The 20,520-nt window shown below is 28.7% G+C and overlaps 4 protein-coding genes across 4 annotated transcripts; 2 read left to right on the top strand and 2 right to left on the bottom strand.

Moving 5' to 3' along the window:
• The first annotated feature begins 3,262 nt into the window (after positions 1 to 3,262).
• On the top strand, positions 3,263 to 8,403 carry LOC124910341 (G-box-binding factor 4-like). The gene is made up of 4 exons (XM_047450975.1): positions 3,263 to 4,238; positions 4,329 to 4,400; positions 6,720 to 6,749; positions 7,975 to 8,403. The coding sequence occupies exons 1-4, from the start codon at positions 3,528 to 3,530 to the stop codon at positions 8,053 to 8,055; spliced, it is 894 nt and encodes a 297-aa protein (XP_047306931.1). The 5' UTR covers positions 3,263 to 3,527; the 3' UTR covers positions 8,056 to 8,403.
• Positions 8,404 to 10,771: 2,368 nt separating this feature from the next.
• LOC124910621 (putative uncharacterized protein DDB_G0290521) lies at positions 10,772 to 11,549 on the top strand. Its single transcript, XM_047451292.1, has 2 exons — positions 10,772 to 11,263; positions 11,334 to 11,549. Exons 1-2 carry the CDS (start codon positions 10,865 to 10,867, stop codon positions 11,388 to 11,390), a joined length of 456 nt encoding a protein of 151 aa, XP_047307248.1. The 5' UTR covers positions 10,772 to 10,864; the 3' UTR covers positions 11,391 to 11,549.
• Positions 11,550 to 13,313: 1,764 nt separating this feature from the next.
• Positions 13,314 to 14,223, bottom strand: LOC124910696. The gene is made up of 2 exons (XM_047451374.1): positions 14,043 to 14,223; positions 13,314 to 13,970 (listed from the first exon to the last, which is right to left on the bottom strand). Exons 1-2 carry the CDS (start codon positions 14,194 to 14,196, stop codon positions 13,339 to 13,341), a joined length of 786 nt encoding a protein of 261 aa, XP_047307330.1. The 5' UTR covers positions 14,197 to 14,223; the 3' UTR covers positions 13,314 to 13,338.
• A 1,549-nt stretch (positions 14,224 to 15,772) lies between these two features.
• Positions 15,773 to 17,311, bottom strand: LOC124945529 (protein ROH1). The gene has a single exon (XM_047485984.1). The coding sequence runs from the start codon at positions 17,121 to 17,123 to the stop codon at positions 15,963 to 15,965; it is 1,161 nt and encodes a 386-aa protein (XP_047341940.1). The 5' UTR covers positions 17,124 to 17,311; the 3' UTR covers positions 15,773 to 15,962.
• Positions 17,312 to 20,520: the final 3,209 nt, after the last annotated feature.

The following is a 20,520-nucleotide window of genomic DNA, read 5'->3' on the forward strand; positions in this document are numbered from 1 at the left end:
ATATTTGTTTATATTGTCAAACTGAATTGTTTAATAAGTTCAAAAACTTAACAAATAATAACATCTTAATTTTACATAACTTTATCAACTGATTATGGCCTTGTTCGTATTTGGGTTTTCAAAATAACTCAACCAAATCAATTGTCACTTCACTCCCCCTCTCATCCTTCAAATCAATCAAGTCATTAATCAAAATACTAAAATACCCTATATTTTAAATTATAATTATTTATTTTATTTATATATATCAATACCTTTTAAGTCGTTTTACCAAAAAAAAACATCATCATTTCCTCAAAATTATCACCAATCATTACCAATAATCATTTTTTTCTCTTTCCAGATTATTTAAATCATATTTTATAAAAAAAATATATTTTATAAAAAAAAATCATAATAGCTCTAACAGAAAGCTCATTATTAGCTTATTTTATCCCAAGTTATTATTTGTTATTTTTAAATCATATTTGTATATTTTTTAAAAATATTATTAATTATTTTTTTATTTGTTGTAAATTTCAATTGTAACTGAAAAATATATTTTAGTAATTTAATTAATTAACTAAAATTTTCAATAATTTAAAAAAAAATCATAATCCATATATATATATTTGAAATAATTAGTTACTGAAGATGCTCTCATTTTTACTATTTACTTGTACTTAATTCAAATATCCTATGAAATATTAATATATGTAACACAAAATATTTCACAAAATAATAAGTTAGCACAAATATATATATATATATATATATATATATATATATATATATATATATATATATATATATTCAAGGAGTCTTTAAACATATTTAACCCAGTGTTGTTAATATTAAGAAAATAAAAAATAGTATAATTATTTTTTTAATTTAAAATGGTTTCATGCAATTAGACACGTCCTCTTCTACTACTTCATTGCCATTTTCCAAAAATCTACACTAACTTGCACAAAATTTATTTATAAAAAAAATCCTATGAAATAGAATATAAAATGTAGACAGTTGCATTCACTTCAACAACAAATGTTGACTTTTTAAACTGGACTTATAATTGAGGTACCTAGTTATCAATTAAACTCATTTTATATATATATATATCATTCCACATTAAATTTGTTTAGTCAATAATTTTCAATAACATAATTATGATAATACAAATGATAAATTATTTAAGAAATAACTTTCAACCGGACAAGGCTTAAAGTGTGTGTTTGAAGGTGTGCAAACACTTATTATTAAATTGAATTGTTTAATAAGTAAAAAAAACTTAGAATTTGGCCTAACTTTAACTATTAATTATATTTTATAAACAAACTCATAATAATAATAATAGCTCAAACATATTGAAATTTGGTCTTAGGTATTTGTACTAAATGGTTTGTCTTAACTTTATCATTATCTTATTTATTTTTAGATTATTTTTTATTTGTAAATAAATTTTATTATTATTTTTTGAACAGTTAAATTATTTAATTTATTAAAGATTTTTTTTTATAAATTTAAATTTTAACACAAAAAATATTTTAATAATTTAATTCTAATAATTAATTTTTTATTAATTAAAATTTTGAATTTATAATCCATATATATATAATCCTTTTTCTAGCCTAGTGACAGCTATAGACTAGGGGTGTAAACGAGTCGAGTCAAGTCGAGTCGAGTCGAGTACTATACTACTCGAACTCGATCGAGTATTAAAATTTATACTCGACTCGATTACAATTCGAGCTACTCGAGTTCGAACTCGAAAACTCAAAAATTAAATTTTATTAATTAAAATTATATTCACCAATAAATAATATCTCAAACATAATATAATATATATTTCACAAATTACACGTATATTAATCACAACATTATTTAAGAATAATAAATATAAATATTATTACATAATTTATAGATAATCATTCGATCATAAATATCTCATTTAAAAATTATAAATAAAATTAAATATTTAAAAGATATTAATCACAAATATTACAAATTTGGCAATATGATGTACTAATCTTATAATGATCTTCAAATTTTACAATATTTAAAATATGAAATAGTGAAAGAAATGAACAATTTGCTTCGTTAATAGTAGAATCCAAAAATATATGTTTTAAAGTCTTTTGATGGAGAAAGATGGACAAAGGACGAAGGAGGAGAAAGAGGGATTAGCCGTTTGAAAATGGAAGCAAAAAAGAGATAAGGGTTTGACCATTTGGAAATGGAAGGAGAAGAAAAAGAGAAATAAGTTTGACTCTTTGTGAATGGAAAAAGTAAGAAACGAGAATGGAATGAGAAGAAAGATATGAGTTTGGTTGTTTAAGAATAAAAGGAAGAGAGAGATTAAGAGTTTAAGAAGGAATGTGGTGGGATAGTGTAAACGTATCACTGTCCTGATCCGCTTATTGCCATCACTCTTTCCTACAATTAGATTAAATTTTTTGAAAAGGTTAAGATGATGAGATGTATGGCCGATAATTTTGGACCCGACACGAAAACACGACCCGGATCGAACACGAAAAAATAATGTTAGGGTCATGTAATTTTTTTATTCGGGCCAAAATCAGGTCGATCTAACCTGATTAATAAACATGTCAAAAACGGATTGACCTAAAATAACTAGACCTGATAACTTGTTTACAAGTTTTTTTTATTGATTTTTTTTTGTTATTCTTTCATATTACTCATTCATTCTTTTTGTAAAAATTTTTATAAGCGAATTTGTGATTTAACTTTATTTTTGTTATATGTTAATATTATTTTAATTTGAAATGGAGATTTGAATTAATTATATCGAGTTTGATTTGAGTTGAGTTGGATAAATCGGACCAAACGGGTTAAGTTTTGGGTCAATCACAAATAAAAGTCAAGTTCGTGTTAGAGATTTTGACCCAAATTACTGAATATGTCAGATTCAGATTAGTATTGATTAACCCATTAACCTACCATCCGAACCTGTAAACCTTGAACTCACTCAAGTTGTCGGCATTGACTTCAATTTAAGTATTTTAAAAGGAAATATCTAATAAAACATGGTTCAAGTTAATTTTTTTTATTATTCATTCTTTACTTCTTAAACAAGATTTATAATTTACTTAATTTTTTTTACAAGAATAATTTAATTCTCATTAAATTTTCAATATATATATATATATATATATATATTATAAAACTAAATTTGTTTAATGAATAATTTCAATAACATGATAATGATGAAAGAAATAACAAAAATATTTAAGTAATATCCTCAAACCAACTGGACAAGGCCGCGTGTTTTGAAGGTGTGCAAACACGCTTATTTCAATCGCTCGTTTGCGATTGGTGGATGAATCAGCTTTTTCTCATCAATCAATCGCAAACTGCACTAAGAAATCATGGATCCGGACTGGTGAAATGAGTAGCAAATCACTCATACGTACAATCCTCCTCCTGCAAAAAGGGAAGATAGACAGAGAGAGTTGCAGTCCAGAATCCAGATTACGTGATTTATACATTTACGGTTGAATAGATTGAAGCCCTAGGAATTCGCAACACAAATGGCTTCGTCAAAGGTGGTGACATCTTCAACTTCGAAAAATCCGGATCGAAGACGAAAGTCATCGAATGCAACAAAATCTTCGTCGATCTCTGATCTTCACACCAATCATATACAGTTCAAAAATGATATTGTCGGTCATAACGATCTATCTACTACCGTAGATGGCCTTCTTAGAAATCTCTATGGCGGCGGTGCAACCACCGCTGTTAGCACCTTATTGGATGCTGAGATCACTTTACTGGATGCCGCCGTCGCCCCCGGAGCGAGTGATAACGAGGGGAGTAGCAGCGGAGGAGGGATGCCGATTATTCGCCGGCAAGAAAGTAGCAATTTCCCTAGGAAGACAGTGCAAGATATTTTGAAGGAGATTGTTGCCGGTCGAAGTGAAAGGAGAGAGTGTAAGCAGGAAGCGCCAGATGAGTTTATGACTTTGGAGGATTTTCTAACCAAGGCTGATGCGTTGGACAATGAGGATGTGAAAATTGAGCCCCGGCCTCTGGCAACTGAGAGGCTGAGCGAAGGACTTTTCACGTTTGATTCGCTGCCGATGAACGCTGATGGTGCTATAGGATTTGGCAGCGGGGAAGTTAATGGAGTAAGGGGGAAGAGGAGAGCTGCTTTTGAGCCATTGGATAAGGCTTCTCAACAAAGGCAACGGAGGATGATTAAGAATAGGGAATCTGCAGCTAGATCGAGGGAGAGAAAGCAGGTAGATTTGTTATGTTTGATGCTATGATAAGTTAGTAATGATGTACTCAGTTCATTAATGTCTAATTCGAATTTGCGCTTTCATTCGAAGGCATACCAAGTTGAGCTGGAATCTATGGCAGTCAAACTCGAAGAGGAAAATGAAAAACTAATGAAAGAGGAGGTAAAAAGCATGAAACTTTCTATTAGTATATTATGAGGTTAATCACAGGATAAGCTTCTATCCACAAGTAGTGGATTTCTTCTGTAGAAGCATGTTCAATAGTTAAACTGGTGATTATCTGGTTGGAGCATGCATATTATTCATATGTTGTCTCCTTATGTTTTCTTAATTTGATATCTCAATGATAATTGAGACAATATTTGCTGATCAGATTCTTTCCGTTAACTTAATTGGTTTATAGCGTGTATGTATAACAGTAGTATACTCATTTGAAGATCTTATTATGTGGCACTTGTCATGGTACAAGAGCTATCCAATTCACTTTCTTGCACTTGTCCACTTATCTGTCTTGGTCCCTGTCAGTTATATGGTGCTGTGATTCATAGACTTCTTCCCATTTTCTTTTCATTTAGCGTACGCTTCTCTTCATGTGAAAATCGGAATTCTTAGTAAAATTAAGGTTTCATGTTTCGCTGAAATGATTGATTACTTGAAATTGGCACAGGGATATTATTCTTATCATTTAATGTATTTTCTGATAGAGAGTCGGTGTTACTGCAATATGTTGCTCAATTGTGTCTGTTTAAAAGTAATCATAAATAGGTGAATGATACTACATAAAACCAGTAAAGAACAAGAAATGTACAATATTGGTAACTAGGGCAGCCTAGTATAAATAATTAATAGATAATTAGTATTGTAAGTGTTAGTAATTAAGTTATCAGCAATTAATTGTAGTTGGAGGTAATTATTGTAGACTTTTAGTAGTTATGTAATTCTTTATTTAGGTAGATCACTTTGGAATGTGTTGATTTGGTATCAATGAACTTGAAGAATTTGGTTTCGCAAGAGCAAGGCGAAATATATGGTCATTTTTCTGACCTCTCACCCCTTCTGTGTTTCTCATTTACTTTCTATTATAATTCTCATCCTATTCTATTCTAATTCATGTTTGGCATGTCACTTTTTATTTTCCTTCTAGGGACAATTTCATTAGAGTAATTAAAATATTTCTTCTTTAAAACTCATCGACAAGACAAAGTGATTTTATAAAATGAAATGGAAGGAGCATTTGTTTTGGATAAGCAGATGATTAGAGTATATTTACATTGGTACTAAATCTCCTTCCATATCAGTACATGACACATGCATAGACTAAAGATTCGGCCCTTTGCCAAAATTGGAATATCCGAAATGATGAAGTCACGGAAACAACGATGTTTAAATCCCGTTAACTCTCTTCTGGATTTTCCTTTTTTCATTTGTGTCAATTTCATTTCAGTCAATAATTCGGTAAAGAAGGTTGTTTTTGACTTTCTTCAAACTCTTGTATTCCTCCCACTTTGGGTATCTTTAATAAATTCGTTATGTTGTTTCCCCAAAAAAAAAGATTCGGCTTTGTTGGTTAACTTGTGATGTAGCAACACAAGATGTTCTTTAAAAAGAAAAACTTGCACCGACTCTTTTGCTTAGGGAAATTTTGGTGATTATATTGATTAGGCATGGGTCCAACTCAGTATACAGTTGCATGCACTGCTCTTGTTTAGGTCCTAAATCCTCAAAGCAAGTCTTGAGCTTTTAAGCAACACTTGCTTTGGTGTCGAGAGAGCGACACTACTTACCTTTTTCTTCTCCAACCTATAGTTTTTTTCACCCAGATTTAGACAAATTGATGAGGACAAATTATTACCCATATTTCCATATACAATAAGAAAACAGCTTGAAGAATACAATAGTAAGTTGTATAAAAAGAATTGGAGAATGTGATAAATTTAAACAGTCAAATTTATCATGTATAAATGGAATAGAGTACAATTGTACAAATCTTGAGTATTGTGGATTAATCTATCATCAAATGATATTTACTCTGTCTGTTAATTACATAGTCAAGAACTTCTTATTTTTTATCCAAACATATGAGTTTAGTACAAAACTGTCAATTGTGTCTCTCTAGAACTTGTTTGAACATCTTCCTGTCAGTTTGTGTAACAAGCTTCTCAGAACCTGCTACAACCTAATAGAGGAGAAAAACTTGAACTCTTATATTATTGTAAAATTTTACTTCGTTTGGTCTTGTTAAAGTTGTGACATAGGTTTTGTAATGTATTTTTTGCTCCTGGGTTTGATATAGGAATTGAAACAACAGGCCTTGATTTCATCTAGAAGTATACAATTTTATTTCTTTCGTTTGAGCATATTAATGTATTTGAGCTCGAGGTGTTGTTTTTTCTTCTTTTCACATGTTGGCTTCATGTCATATTTGTTCTCCCTTCCCTTTTCATCTTTATTCTCCTAACAGAAAGATAAATCTAATTGCAGGGCGAGCAAACCAGGAAAAGACTCAAGCAGGTACACAAATCCACTCTAACGCAAATGCCAATTCATTTTTGTGTAACTTTAGAGCCTATTGATTTTTCGCTGGTGATTCTAAAGTATACTGACAAGTGGCAATGCCACTAAAGGTGATAACTGGACCTAATGAGAGGTTGTATATAGTCTAGCCAGTAGCAACCTCTATTTAAGTGAACTGATTTCCTGCATTATAGTAGAGAAGGTAGCAAATTCTGAATATCTCGAATACTTGAAAGACTTGGAGTCTTACTTGGAAGTTGTTAGTTAGGTATATAAATAGTTATCGACCTTGAATGCAGTTGTGACACATTTTTTTGGCCAAGCATTGGTAATTTAAGAATGATTTAGACTTGCTTGCTAGTTTAAAACCTTGCAACTTGCATAAACTTAAGCCCACTACTAGTGTGGTGGATTGTTTTGAAAGTCCATTTTTTATTAAGGGGGTAATGGTACAGATTCTGGGAAGTCTTCTTGATCAACAATCTAATGTCTGCTCAGAGGTAAAGAAGATTGATTTCTCTAAGAGAAAAGAGTCTTTTCTCCAAGTCAAAGACTTGAATATTTAACTGGGAATTTGGCTAATATAACCCGATTGAGTTTGACATCTTTCAGAATTTCAAGTTTAGGGGGTAAAATATAGGTGTACACATTTAGTAGGTATGTTCTATCATCTATGCAACATCTAATCAGTCAATCCAAATACATAGTGCATTGCCTAAATTTAAGTCCCTACTCCACCAAACAAACTCTAAAAAGAACCTTATATCATTTTTAGGCATGATGGGCACACCACCATTTCCTGGGAAATCAAACGCAATCTTGCAATTAATGAAGAATTTTTTCTAGCTGTTTTACTACTCTAGCTTTTGTTTCACCTGCCAATGAGAACTTTGTAAATGGAAGACACAATCTTTGTGCATTGGGGATAATGATCCTTGTAACATCCATCCTCTTTTCCTACATGTAATTCTCTTTTACACTGCGTAATAAAATAAAATGAAAATCTCTTAAACTGGAACAATAATTATCAGAGTCCCCTTGTCATTAAGTAGATTAACAGATATACTGAATTCTTAGTTGTTGTGGTCTTCAATTTGATATGATAGATTGGGTCTAGTTTTGATTCTTTCTTTGAATAATCTCTTTGTAAGGTGATGTACCCATTCACCTTTTAATGAAGCAATACATCTCTGACATAGCTATTGATTTTTATGTTGATCAGCTAATGGAAAATATAATCCCGGTTGTGGAGAAACGCAAGCCAGCTCGTGTATTGAGGAGAGTTTGCTCCATGGAGTGGTAATTATATTGCTCAGCAACAATCCTTTTTTTTTCTTTTTTTTAGAAGAGAAAAAATATCCTTGAATTATTAGTGGAAGAAGGGGGCATAGGGAAGAAGAAGAAAAAAAAAACCATGGCTTATTGGAGATCACCTAAAAAGTTGAATAAATAATGAATAGTTTGTTCATCTGAATGGATAATTGAAAAAGAATGATATGTATGTGTATAACTTATATAAATGCTGGTGAAATTTGTTTAGAAGCTAAAGATGAGAGGAGGGGAGGTAGAATATGGATGAATTTATTATTATTATTATTATTATTATTAGTTGTAGTAAGATAGTAAATTAAACATTTTCATTATCCTTTTTCATGTGTTTCCTCTAGGATATAATTTAATTATAAGAAAAAACAAGCATAAATGTTATATATATGAGTGTAACTTGAAGTTAGGAACCAAGAAGCCAAATAATTGGTGGTCCAGAAGGTGGCATTCATTTATTTGGTGTAGCTCCAGTTGGTTCTCCATCATATTTGTTGTGTTTACTTTCACTATGGGGTGGGGGTAAAATGTCTTGGACCCAGTTAATTTTGTTGTGTTTTTTACTGTTGTTTGTTTAGTAGTAATAGGTTGTCTTTTAGGTCTCTGTCCCAATATTTTGGTTTCTATTATTTTGTTGCTATATCTATGATCTGTCTGTCGGTTTAAGTTGAGTGGTCCCATTCTCTATCTAGGTCTATACTATAGACATATATAATAGAGAGTGGTCTATTCTCTCTGTGTGTCTTATTCGATGGGCTCATAGCCCATAGGTCTCAAAGGGGTGCCTTCTTCTATGTTCATTTGGGGTTTCCTAGGGGTCATAATTTACTTTAGTTTTAACATATTATAAATTATCATCTTTTTAAGTAGATTTTAAAGGGGATTTACTTTGCATCATTCTCAATAAAGGGTAGCACATTTTGATAATCTAAACAAACAAACAATTTCCACCTAGTTTTCTTTAATTTACAAACAAATTAATACATTTTGATAATCTAAACAAACAAACAATTTCCACCTAGTTTTCTTTAATTTTTTTTAAAAAAAAAACAATTGTTATGCATTCATATTAGACCAATTATACCATGTTATTATTATTTTGGTAGGTAATAAAAGAAATGTTATTAAAAGACCGATACATAAAAGTTTGGTAGATACTAAAAAAAATTAGGGTTGGAACTCTAAAGACTAACTCATTGATGTTCTATTATAGAATTATTATTCTCGATAAATAATGCCATATAAGTTAAAATAATGAGAAACATATTACTTGTAAGACGGTTTAATAGTAGAAAACCAACTTGATATCGTAATTGTTGCGGAGAAACAGACCAAATTGAGAGTATTATTTGGAAGGACAAAAATTGTGACGACAAATCTTTTGCAATTAAACATGGTCGCATTGAACAAATCACCAACAATCAAGATCTTGGTGGTATCGGGAGATACAAGAAACCTTCTTAGGTTAGAGAAATTGAAGATGATTCTTCAAGATTTTGAGCGAGTTTGTTATGTATTACATGTATATTACATCATAAATAAATAAAACTTCAATAATTTATAATCTTGAGGATTGAATAAACAATAAGGTGAATAGTCATGTGGATGGAGATTTATACATATCAGTTTGACTGATTGCAAATACTAAAATTATAACCTTGATAACTCAAAATACATATTATTTCAATTTTAAGGTTCCTTAAAAGTTAGGACACTTTTATTTTAGCAAAAAAAAAAAAAAAAAACACTTTTGAAAGGAAAAACACATTTTGTAGGGATAAATCAAAATTTACCATATTATTTTTAAATCACAGATTTTTTTCTTCTCTCTCATCTGCTCATTAATTCCCTTTTTGTAAAAGAAAAATTGATTGAAGAAAATTAGAGTTATATAAAAAAATAAATTGCAATACAACAAAATATGTTGAAACCGACCCAAGATATTGATACTAAATAAGAAAAGAAAGCAACTACTCGGCATTAATAAATTTAGGTAATGTCTCGTAACCAAACAAGGTCTCAAGCTATTGCATGGAGAATATAAACGGGAGTTACTCTATGACGACTATTGTTTAATCACGGTATATTTATTATTCACATAAATATATAGGTTATTTTTGTATTTTAATGAGAATTCAATTTTAAAATGTTTGTAAATATTTGAAATTAAATATCATATATAGTAATATTAACCATAGAGGAAAACATTCAAATAAATCCTGCATTACAATTTACATCGATTCAATTCGAATAAAAAATAATTTCATTCTCCACATATACATAGTCGAAAATAGAGTCTTAATATGATATCACCGACCGACTTAATATGTCGGATTTCTAATAAAAAGATAATCTTTAAAGTTCCGTTAAGCTTTTGAGAAACCTTTTATAATATATTTCGAAAAAATCATATAATCATTTTATAATTATTAGATAGGATTATCTCCTTCACTCCCCTTCCTTTCATCATCATTTTGAGTAGCACAATGATTCCAACTTTCACTGTATTAAAAACTTAAAAGTAGTACTTTTATTCCTATAATAAGCCTTATTTATATTTATATTTATACTAGATATTATTATTATTATTATTAAAAAGCAAAATAAAAGAAAGAAAGAAAAAGAAAAAAGACCCATATCTCAGTGTCACCCATTAAAATAAAACAAACAAAATTTATGAAAAAACGAGACCAGCCTGACACTCTTTATTTCTCTTTTTCTCTCTCTGTTTCTTGTTTCTGATAAAAGGCTCCTCCATTAACTTTCTCAAGAACAGACCACACAATACCATGAAATCCTTCTTCTTCATCTTCATTTTCATCTTCTTCCTCGCGATTTCTCTCTCTGTAACAGCAGTTACAGACGTCGACGAATCACCATCTCCATCTCCATCTCCATCCCCAGATGTTCATCATCATCATGAACAGATCTCTGCTCCACCGCCGACTCTAGGTGGGACTGTGCCCTCAGCTCCGGCGGCATTTCCATGGCCATTCCGTCCCCGACAATCTCAATCGCCAAGTCCTTCACCCAATACGGCTAGCCCTTATCTTCTGCCGGAGAAAGGCGGTTCTGTTTCTACTGCTATACCCTTTATTAACAGTAATCCGGTTCTGCCATTGCCCACTGGTGAAGTTGACTCTGCTACTATACGCCCTTATCCAACTTCTAATGCTCATGGAACAAAGGTATGTACATATGTACTGTTAATGATTTTTATTTGCGTTTAGCGATTTAACTGGTTTTGCGTTTTTGCAGGTTATTGTGTGGTTTATGTTTGCAGTTCAAGTAGGTTTATGGTGTAAGCTGATGTGATTTTGGGTTTTTGATTTTTGGGTTTTTGTTTTTATGAAATTGAAATTAGGTTTAATTAATGGGTTAATCATTGTACCATGTTGTAATTATATGTTATCCTTTTTGGGCTTTCTACCACTATTATGAATGATTAACACATGCATTTTCTTAATTCCAAAAAGAATGAGTCTCGTTTTATTTGTTTATTGCTTTAAATGAAGTTGGAAGTATATGAAGTTGAAGTCATATAAAGTTGGGTTATGAGTTTCCTTCATTAAAAACAATAATTCCGAATGAAAAAAAAAAAGTAATTAACACTTAAAAATAGATACTTAAAGTGTCGGAATTGTCGGGTTAAGACTAGATAGATACTTGAGTTGGGTCGTAGTTCACCTGCCCGTCCATAAACTTAAAAAGTATGATATATACAAGTTTTAAACTTACACCCTCACAATATAAGTTTAACATTTTCATCCACTAAACTAATAACACATTTATATTTTAAACTCAACTTTAAAATTAATAAATCAACATATCATATTTCTAATAATATATTTTCAACATTTTAAATTAAATATCATTTCACTTTTTTTATCTAAAATATTATTAAATTCATTAACTAAAATATTAAAATATTTTTTATTTAAAATAAATAAAATTTATTTTATCATATATATTAATACTTTTAAAAAAAAAATCTTTAAAAAATCTTTACATCTTCAAAAGCACCACAAATTATTAATTTTTAAATAATTCAAATCCAAATAAACCCTAAGCCTCATCTATCATTGCATACATAAGAACTTCCCAAAGAAAACTAAGATAGAAATTCAAACAAGAAGAAGATATATCACTTAAAAATGAGAAAAAAAATATTATTATTGTAATCCAGAGTTTATATGATAGTCATAAACTTCACCAATTCAACTTATCGAACTCATTTGATCATGGGTATTTACAGAATCAAATTGGGCTTATCCAATAACATGAAAATATAATTTATTTGAGTTTTTTAAGATAAAATATAAAACTATTTTTTTTATTTAAAATAAAAATAAAATAAGAATATTTTGAAATTTTAATTGATAAATTAAATGAGAATGATATGATGTTATAAGAAATAAATTTAAAAAAAAAACCTAAAATAAAAATGAAAGATCAAACATGCTCATAATATTTTTAGTTAGAATCTAGAAAAAAAAACAATAAAGAAAGTCAAGTTTGACAAACAATATATCATAACTTTGAATGTTATAGAAAAAAAGTATAATGGTGTGATAAACAATGTTTGACTTTGATTAGCCATCTAGTTGTCAATAATTTAGCAGATTAATTAACTGCTAGTCTAGTTTTATCAACAATATATAATCTAAAGTTTTAATTAACTTAATTAGTTTTATTTATAAATTGCAACTAGTTTTGCAATGAATATTTATCTTTTATTTTCCTTGGGAAGAGTCCTGTAATTTTTTTTGTTTGAGAAAATCAATGAATATATATAATTTATAACTTGTTAATGCACAATGTTTTGTAAAAAAATATAAACTAAAATCTTGGGAGTTGAAATATATAATATATATTAATATAATTGAAGATAGGTTTAATGGGCTAATAATTATTACTGCAAAAGATTTAATAATTAAAATATATTTATTTAATATTTTAGTTAATAATTCGGATCAATGATATGAAAAATGTTTTAATAAACTTGTTTGTTAATAATTTTGTTTTGAAATAAGCACAAAATAACAAAATAATGTGATATAATCCCTTATTAAGAATTTGGATTAATGTTTATTGAAACTTAAGTTAGAAATGGGCCATTTTGTAATCTCTTATGCAAATATAAATGTTCTTGTAGCTCATAAAAATAAAAGTGATATTTTTTAAGAGTAATTTCCAAATATTATACAAATTTCAAAGAATAATATTTTTAAAATAATGTCATTACACAAATTAATTATTTTATTCAATCATCCCTCTTTTTTGGCTGAGTTTTGGTTTTAATGAAATGAATTACAATTGCTATTAAAGACGCAAACAATGCTGATCCTACTATTAATGAACTATTGCACAACACTGAATCTTTCCCCGACTTTCGATTATCTGCACTTTGAGGATGCCCTTCGCGATCTTCCTCTTGACTCTCACCTTTCATTTTCTCGTCTTTTTGTTCTATACTAGTATTTTCTTGAGCGCTTCTCGTTTCTTCAATTTCTTTTAAGCCCATTTTGTTATTAACTCCATCTCGATTCTCAATTGGGGAATTAGGTTTATCAACATTTGTTGTATCAACCATTTTTTCATTCTTCTCATAATCTCGATCTTCTTCTATCACTTCTTGGATCATCATCCCACGAATTCCGTGGACCGTCTTAGGCATAGTGATCTTTAGGACAGATTCTTCGTCAAAGGTCGCGTTAACATCATTCAAAACAACACCATCTGGAATTCTAAATGCCTTTTTGAATTCAAATGTTTTTATATTTCTTAAGACTTCCCCTCCAACCAAAACCGTTTCTTGAATTGGATATTGACCTTCAATTTTGAGTTGTGTCCCATCTGGACTAATAGACATCCTTATGTTTTCCCTTTTATAACCTGTCACATGATTTTATTTCAAATAATTTAATTTTAATAATCAAACTTTATAATTTAAATCTACTTAATTACCTCTTAGATGGGCAGTAAGAATGAACATTGAGTCAGTTTCTGTAGACATGAAGAGAAGACCACCTCGATCTTTGGATATATGCAGGTCAGTTGAGATCAAATCATCATCATTAACAATAGGTTTTGAAAATTTAAGTCCAAATTCAAGATCCATCTTCTTTATATCACACTTTTAATATACTAATTGCATGATATTGATCTAGAAAATACTTGATATATATATGATCTCTCTAGCTAGTCTTGCTTCATTGCCAATTAATAAGATGATCCATTGGAGAAAGTAAAGTACATGTTCTTTACTTCATCACATCATTTTAAATTATAAGCTTCTTTTCTTTTGCGAAAAAAAATTATCATTATAAAAACCCATTTTTTCAAAATTTATACTAAACAAGGTAATATGTTTCATTTTTTTTTTTGATAACTTAATTAGCTAGGTCTTGTTTAGATCTAATTAATTATGGGCCTCAACATGAAGCTAGTATAGTTTGGGTAGGGTTTGTGTCCCAAGCATAAATTCACAAACCCCACATCAACTCTTACCTAAATTTCGCGAGACACCCCATTATCTGGTTTGGGACATCGGGGTTATTTATACGTAATACGTGGCTTGTAATAGTCGATAAAATATTCTACCAAACAATGTTATTTCATACTATTTTCTCATATGGATTATGGGGACCATGTGTTTGATAATATTTATAACGTTAATTTTGTCTTAAGCCATCTTGAAGAGTCGCATATATTTTGTGGTCGGGATCGAATGATGGGGTTTTGATAGGTTAGCTAAACCCTAGTTCCTAAACCAAATCATAGCTAGGTTAACAATTATTGGCTAGAAAGTTTCATTCACGCTACCCCCATACCATATAATTGATATCTTGTGGAGTGGCGGAGCCCTAATTTACATCTCAATAATTTTACAATAATAATTATAATTAAAAGGTTTAAGATCGGCTAGCTAGAAGGGATATTACTCATCTATTTGAAAGAAATTAATAGATGTGATTTAGTAAAATAAATAAATTAAAACAAGTAAGCCTATAATTACTAGTAAACATTATAAAAGAAAAATACAGAGATTGTGTTTATATCCTCTAAATCTATTTACAATAAATAATTTAGAGAATTTGAATGTTCATTATATTAATTTCCAAAAAAATTATGGGTCTGTCCAATCTTTCTTCAAGATCTCTTTTAATGTTGGTTATTTGAGGATAAAACTTAATTTTTTTATAAAAAAAAATTGTTTGGTGTAAAAATTAAAAAATTAGTTTTTTAAAAGGTTATTTACTTAATTACCTTAAATAATAGTATAATAAATTTGCAAAATATTTAAAGGATATTTTGGTATTTGGAATATTTAAAATAATATTAAATTCGAATATCGCTTTAGTTTTCGAGTTTAAGATGTTTTAAATATTTTTTTTAGTCAATTCAAAAACTGAATCAATAAAATTGAATTAAACGTTTTTTATATATTATATATTAAATTAATATAATTATATATATTATATAATTTAAATAAATAAAAAATTAATTTGTTTTAGGTGATTTGTTTTTTAAGTTTAAAATTCAAGATTCGAAAACCCAAAATTAAAAATCGAATTTAATTCTAAAAAATATTAAATAATGGTATATTAAAGTTGGAGTGTGTTTTAGGTACAATCTCAATAAATAAATAAATAAATAAATAAATAAATAAAATATGCAACATAGTTGCAAATGGATTAGATTCAAATAAAGTTTTATTATCAACTAATATAGCCAGGCGAAGACAAGTCATACATGTCAAAATGACAGATAACCAAATAAATTTACAAGTCCCAAACTAAAAAAACCCAAAACTTTTCCTTTTCTTTTAACCCCCTCACAGTAAATACACAAATTTTACCAAACCATCATCCAGTAAAAACAAATTTACTCGTCAGAATTTCCTCTGACAACAGAATCAAGTCCCTCAGTCCTGCTCCGAACAATCCTATGAAAAACCTGTTTAATTTGCAATTCCAAAGGACCCAATCCATCTCTAACCTCTCCAAAAACCATTCCCAATTCTTCAACCCTTTCTCTAATCTCCATCTCCTTTTCTTTCCTCATCGGAAACTCAACCGATGATTCGATCCATTCATTCATCCCCCGCCCACATTTCTCAATCCTCTCAAGTTCCTTCAATAACCCACAACTGTTTCTCCTTTCCCTCCGCCTTGATTCCTCCAAAATCAAATCATGAAGTGCCATAATCGGACCTCCCCAAACCCATTGCCGTGGAATGTTGAAATTCACCTGAATTCCCCTGTCTTGACAAGGAATTGCCGCCACTAAAGCCCACATCACGAAGAATAAAACATAACTCATTATGTAAACCGCCACCGCAAGTCCGCCGGAGGCAATGATCTCGTTTGTTCTCGGCGGGGTTAAGTTGTTGTTAAGAGCCAGGAGTTGTCTTGCCGCCGACCAGGATCTTGACACACTCCACGACAGTGATCGGAAATGATTCATGGGTTTATTATTGTCTTTCTGATGATGATGACTGTTCCGACCGAATGATCGGTTTCTGTTTGCCGCGGCGGCGGCGGCGGCGGTATCTTTGTTTTCGAACATTCCGATTGTTAAATCAGATAAGGATTTCTTTGCACGACGGATTTGGGCTTCACCAATACTATTCCTTTTACTGTCTAGAGCTGATAATACGATTTCTAATTGACGATTCCATTGACGGATCTGTTCGATTCCGTCTCTGATTGCGTTACAGACATCGAGAGCTTTTACACTTCTTTCGTAATATTCTGAAACTAATCGATCCATTGGAGCTCTGTTCATGAATCCTTTGTGATTAAACATGATCATACGGAATTCTTCTTGGCAACAGAGGAATACATCGAGGAGTTTTGTTATCCATGATAGAGAGAGAAGTTCGTTTGAATCGACGGATAAAAGCTGGTGAAATCGATTGGCGACTTGTTTCTGAAATGCATCTAGTTCGATTTCTTGTTTTGATGATTCCATTGAGTGGATTTGATGATCTCGTCGAGTGCTCATTAAGTTTGAGAATGAAGTCATGTAATCTGTTGACGGCATTTTCTCAACAAAACATGTAAATTGGAATCACCCAATTGGAGAAATCACAGATGAAATCGTAAAGTTGAAGAATTGCTTGAATTGAATGAAAACCCAGAAATTTAAAGAGATGGAATTTGAGAGTGAAGCGTAAACAGGGAGAGAGAGAGAGAGAGAGAGAATGTGATGATGAAAGGTGGGAGAGAGAAAGGGTTCTTCTTTGTTTTTATGAAGATGGATTTGGACCGCGTAAATAATAATAAATTAATAATTACATAATCCAAACCAAGCGAATGAATTAAAAAAAATGAAAAAAAGAAAAGAAAAAGAAAAGAACCGCTGTGAAATCCTTACGCGACACTCACACGTATTGTTGGGATAGATGTACGCGGTTCAATCGGACGGTCCTAATTCAATATCTATTTGGACTTATTCCCATCACCAATTCACCATTCTTCTTTTTGACTTTTACACCCAACAACAAATTACCTTTTAACCATATATTTAATCAATAACAATAAATGAATAAATAAAAGGACAAATAATGAAATAAACCCTTGAATTTATATAAATTCCTACATTTTAAGTATTTTTTTTTTAAATAGTTACGCCATTAATTAAAAAACCCGAAAATAGTAGAAGGAGTACCAAAGTTAAAATTGAACTTACAACAATTTGTTCAAATTCAACACGATGGACATTAAAAATCCACATTTAGCCTAAAAACGCACACGAACATGAAATCAAAGTACAAAAGTGAATAAAGAATAAAACTAGCAATAGAGTTCCGACTTCAAATGTTTGGATGAGCTAAAACACATCTTAAAAAAAAAAAAAATATATATATATATATATATATATATATATATAATTTTTTACAGTAAAAATGTTACCTAATTTTTTGTTTTTAATTTAATTTAATATATATTTATTAACTCATTTTATTTATATTTTTTTTGTTATTTTTTTAAGTTCGTCTAAAAAAAATCAAGTTTACCTCTAATTCTAGATTCAATATTTTATTTTGTTATTCTTGTAATTATTAATTGAATTTATGTTAAATTCGAACATAATTAATAAAAAAAATTACAAATGTAGGTAAGTTTACAAGTAGGTAGTGTGTTATTTACTAAATGAATTGAATGAACTATTAAAAAAAAAAAAAAAGTCATTATCTTGACAGCACAAAAGGGTCATGTTCTTATTGTGTTAGTTATATATGTCATTTATGATAATTGAATTCATTTATTGAATGGATTGAATTTCATAATTCAATTCTATTGTGTAAGATTATTCATAAGGAATTGTCAAATAAATTAATAGTTTTTATTTGAATTGAAAAATGAAAGAAAAAAATAGACTGAATTGAAGATGAAAGCAGATTTGGCGGGCGGATAGAGGTCTTTGATGTCGCGTAATTATAGTTTCTAGATAATAAATAATAAATAATTAATAATTAAGAAAAAGCCAAGTCCTTAAGAGAGAGAGAGTGGTCACTTCAATATGAGACTGACAACCAATGGGAAAATAACATTTTATTTTCAGATTAAATATATTCAAACTAATGCTTCCAAATATAATAATTATATATTATATTTATATAGACTAATTTTTTCTCTATTAATTTTATTAAGGAATAATACCCATGTTTTATAATCTCCAAATTTATTTTTAAAACCAACTCTTCTCTACCGTACAAAAGAGAATATATTATAGAAGAAGATTTCCAAATGAAGAAAACTTTGAAAATTGCATGGAACTATAAGTTAAATTCATTAGAATTATTCCACTTGTTATTCATACTATAAGAGCATACATTTTATTCACATAAAGGTACAAAGCTCTTTGATAAAAAAAAATAATTTAAAAATAAGTGTAATTTATTTGGACAATATTAATAAAAATAGGGGGAAAATAAATTGAGACATGAAATAATTTATTTATTCATTAATCATGAAATTGTTTAAAAATATTTATAAAGTACTTTTCCAAACACTTGTGTCCAATCCACATTGCATCCATTCAAACACGTTCACACACATTTAGACAAATATATATAAGTTCACACACACATATTAAGCACAAAAAGAATCTTATATTTCTTTAATTTGAACTTTTGTCTTTAAAAGCACTTTTGTTTTGCTTAACTTGTTTACTTAGGCTTCTCATGTATTTGTTAATTAGAATAATCATAAACTATTTAAAAAATAATTGAATTAGAATAATCTATGGAATATTTATAAAAAAAAAATTAAATTGATATTGAATATTTGGAAGTGGGTAACAAAAATTTGATTGGTATTAATATATAATTGTTTTTTTTTAAAAAGATACTGAATATATATATATATATATATTTGTTAATGAACTAATTAATTTAATTAATGAGAAAATGAATAAAATATATTTTTTTTAGAGAAGTCTGAATAATTTATTGAATATTTTGAAAAAAAATCTTAGTAAAAAATATTTAATTAAGTAATTAAATTATTGAAAAAAATCGTTGCTTCTTACACCGACTTTACACCCTCATTATTTTTCAATTATTGTAAATTTTGTTTTTATTTTTTAGAAACTTTAATTTTAGATATAAATTTGATATTTTAGTTTAAATTCTTTACATCTGGACGTTTTAATAATTAATTATTATATTTTTTTTTATGATTAATTTTTAAAAAAAGTTTAAAATATATTAGTATATATATATATATATATATATATATATATATATATATATATAAATAATTCACGGATAATCCCAATTAAGACAAATTAATTCAGACATAAAATTATTATGAATAGAATGGAAGATAGATAAAAAGATATTAATATAAGTTAATTATCACTATTGTTAATAATAAATATACACTGCAAATATTAAAATATAATAATATATATTGATTGAATTCGTAGACGTGTGGATCTCTATCCTAAGTTCTATTCATTGGCATGTAATATTATTATTATATAGGTTAAGTTGATTTCGACATTTCAAATTTGTCGTGTTTGGCTACCATACCATAACATAAAATATTAAAATTGTCAACAGAATATCAAATACTTTAATATTCGATTTAATCTTAAATATAATCAGTACAATCATTCTTATAATATGATTAATTAAACTAATCACTTTAAATCAATAGGTATAATTAAAAATAGATGAAGCATTTTAATAAGTCAATTTTGTTTGACTAATAGCTTAATTTAACCACATTCAATAATTATTAATTAAAATGAATTTAATATGTTAATAAATTCATTCAGCTGAAATGCAAATAGTAGATAAATTTTAAGAAATTGAATGTTTAATTTCTTGTCGTATATTTTTATCATACCTTTATCATTATTATTTTTTTACTTAAATATTTTTTTTATAAAATGAACGTGATTAAATTTTGAACAAGGCTATAACTTT

This window comes from Impatiens glandulifera, chromosome 7 (genome assembly GCF_907164915.1).
Source record: "Impatiens glandulifera chromosome 7, dImpGla2.1, whole genome shotgun sequence".
Taxonomy (NCBI): Eukaryota; Viridiplantae; Streptophyta; class Magnoliopsida; order Ericales; family Balsaminaceae; genus Impatiens; species Impatiens glandulifera.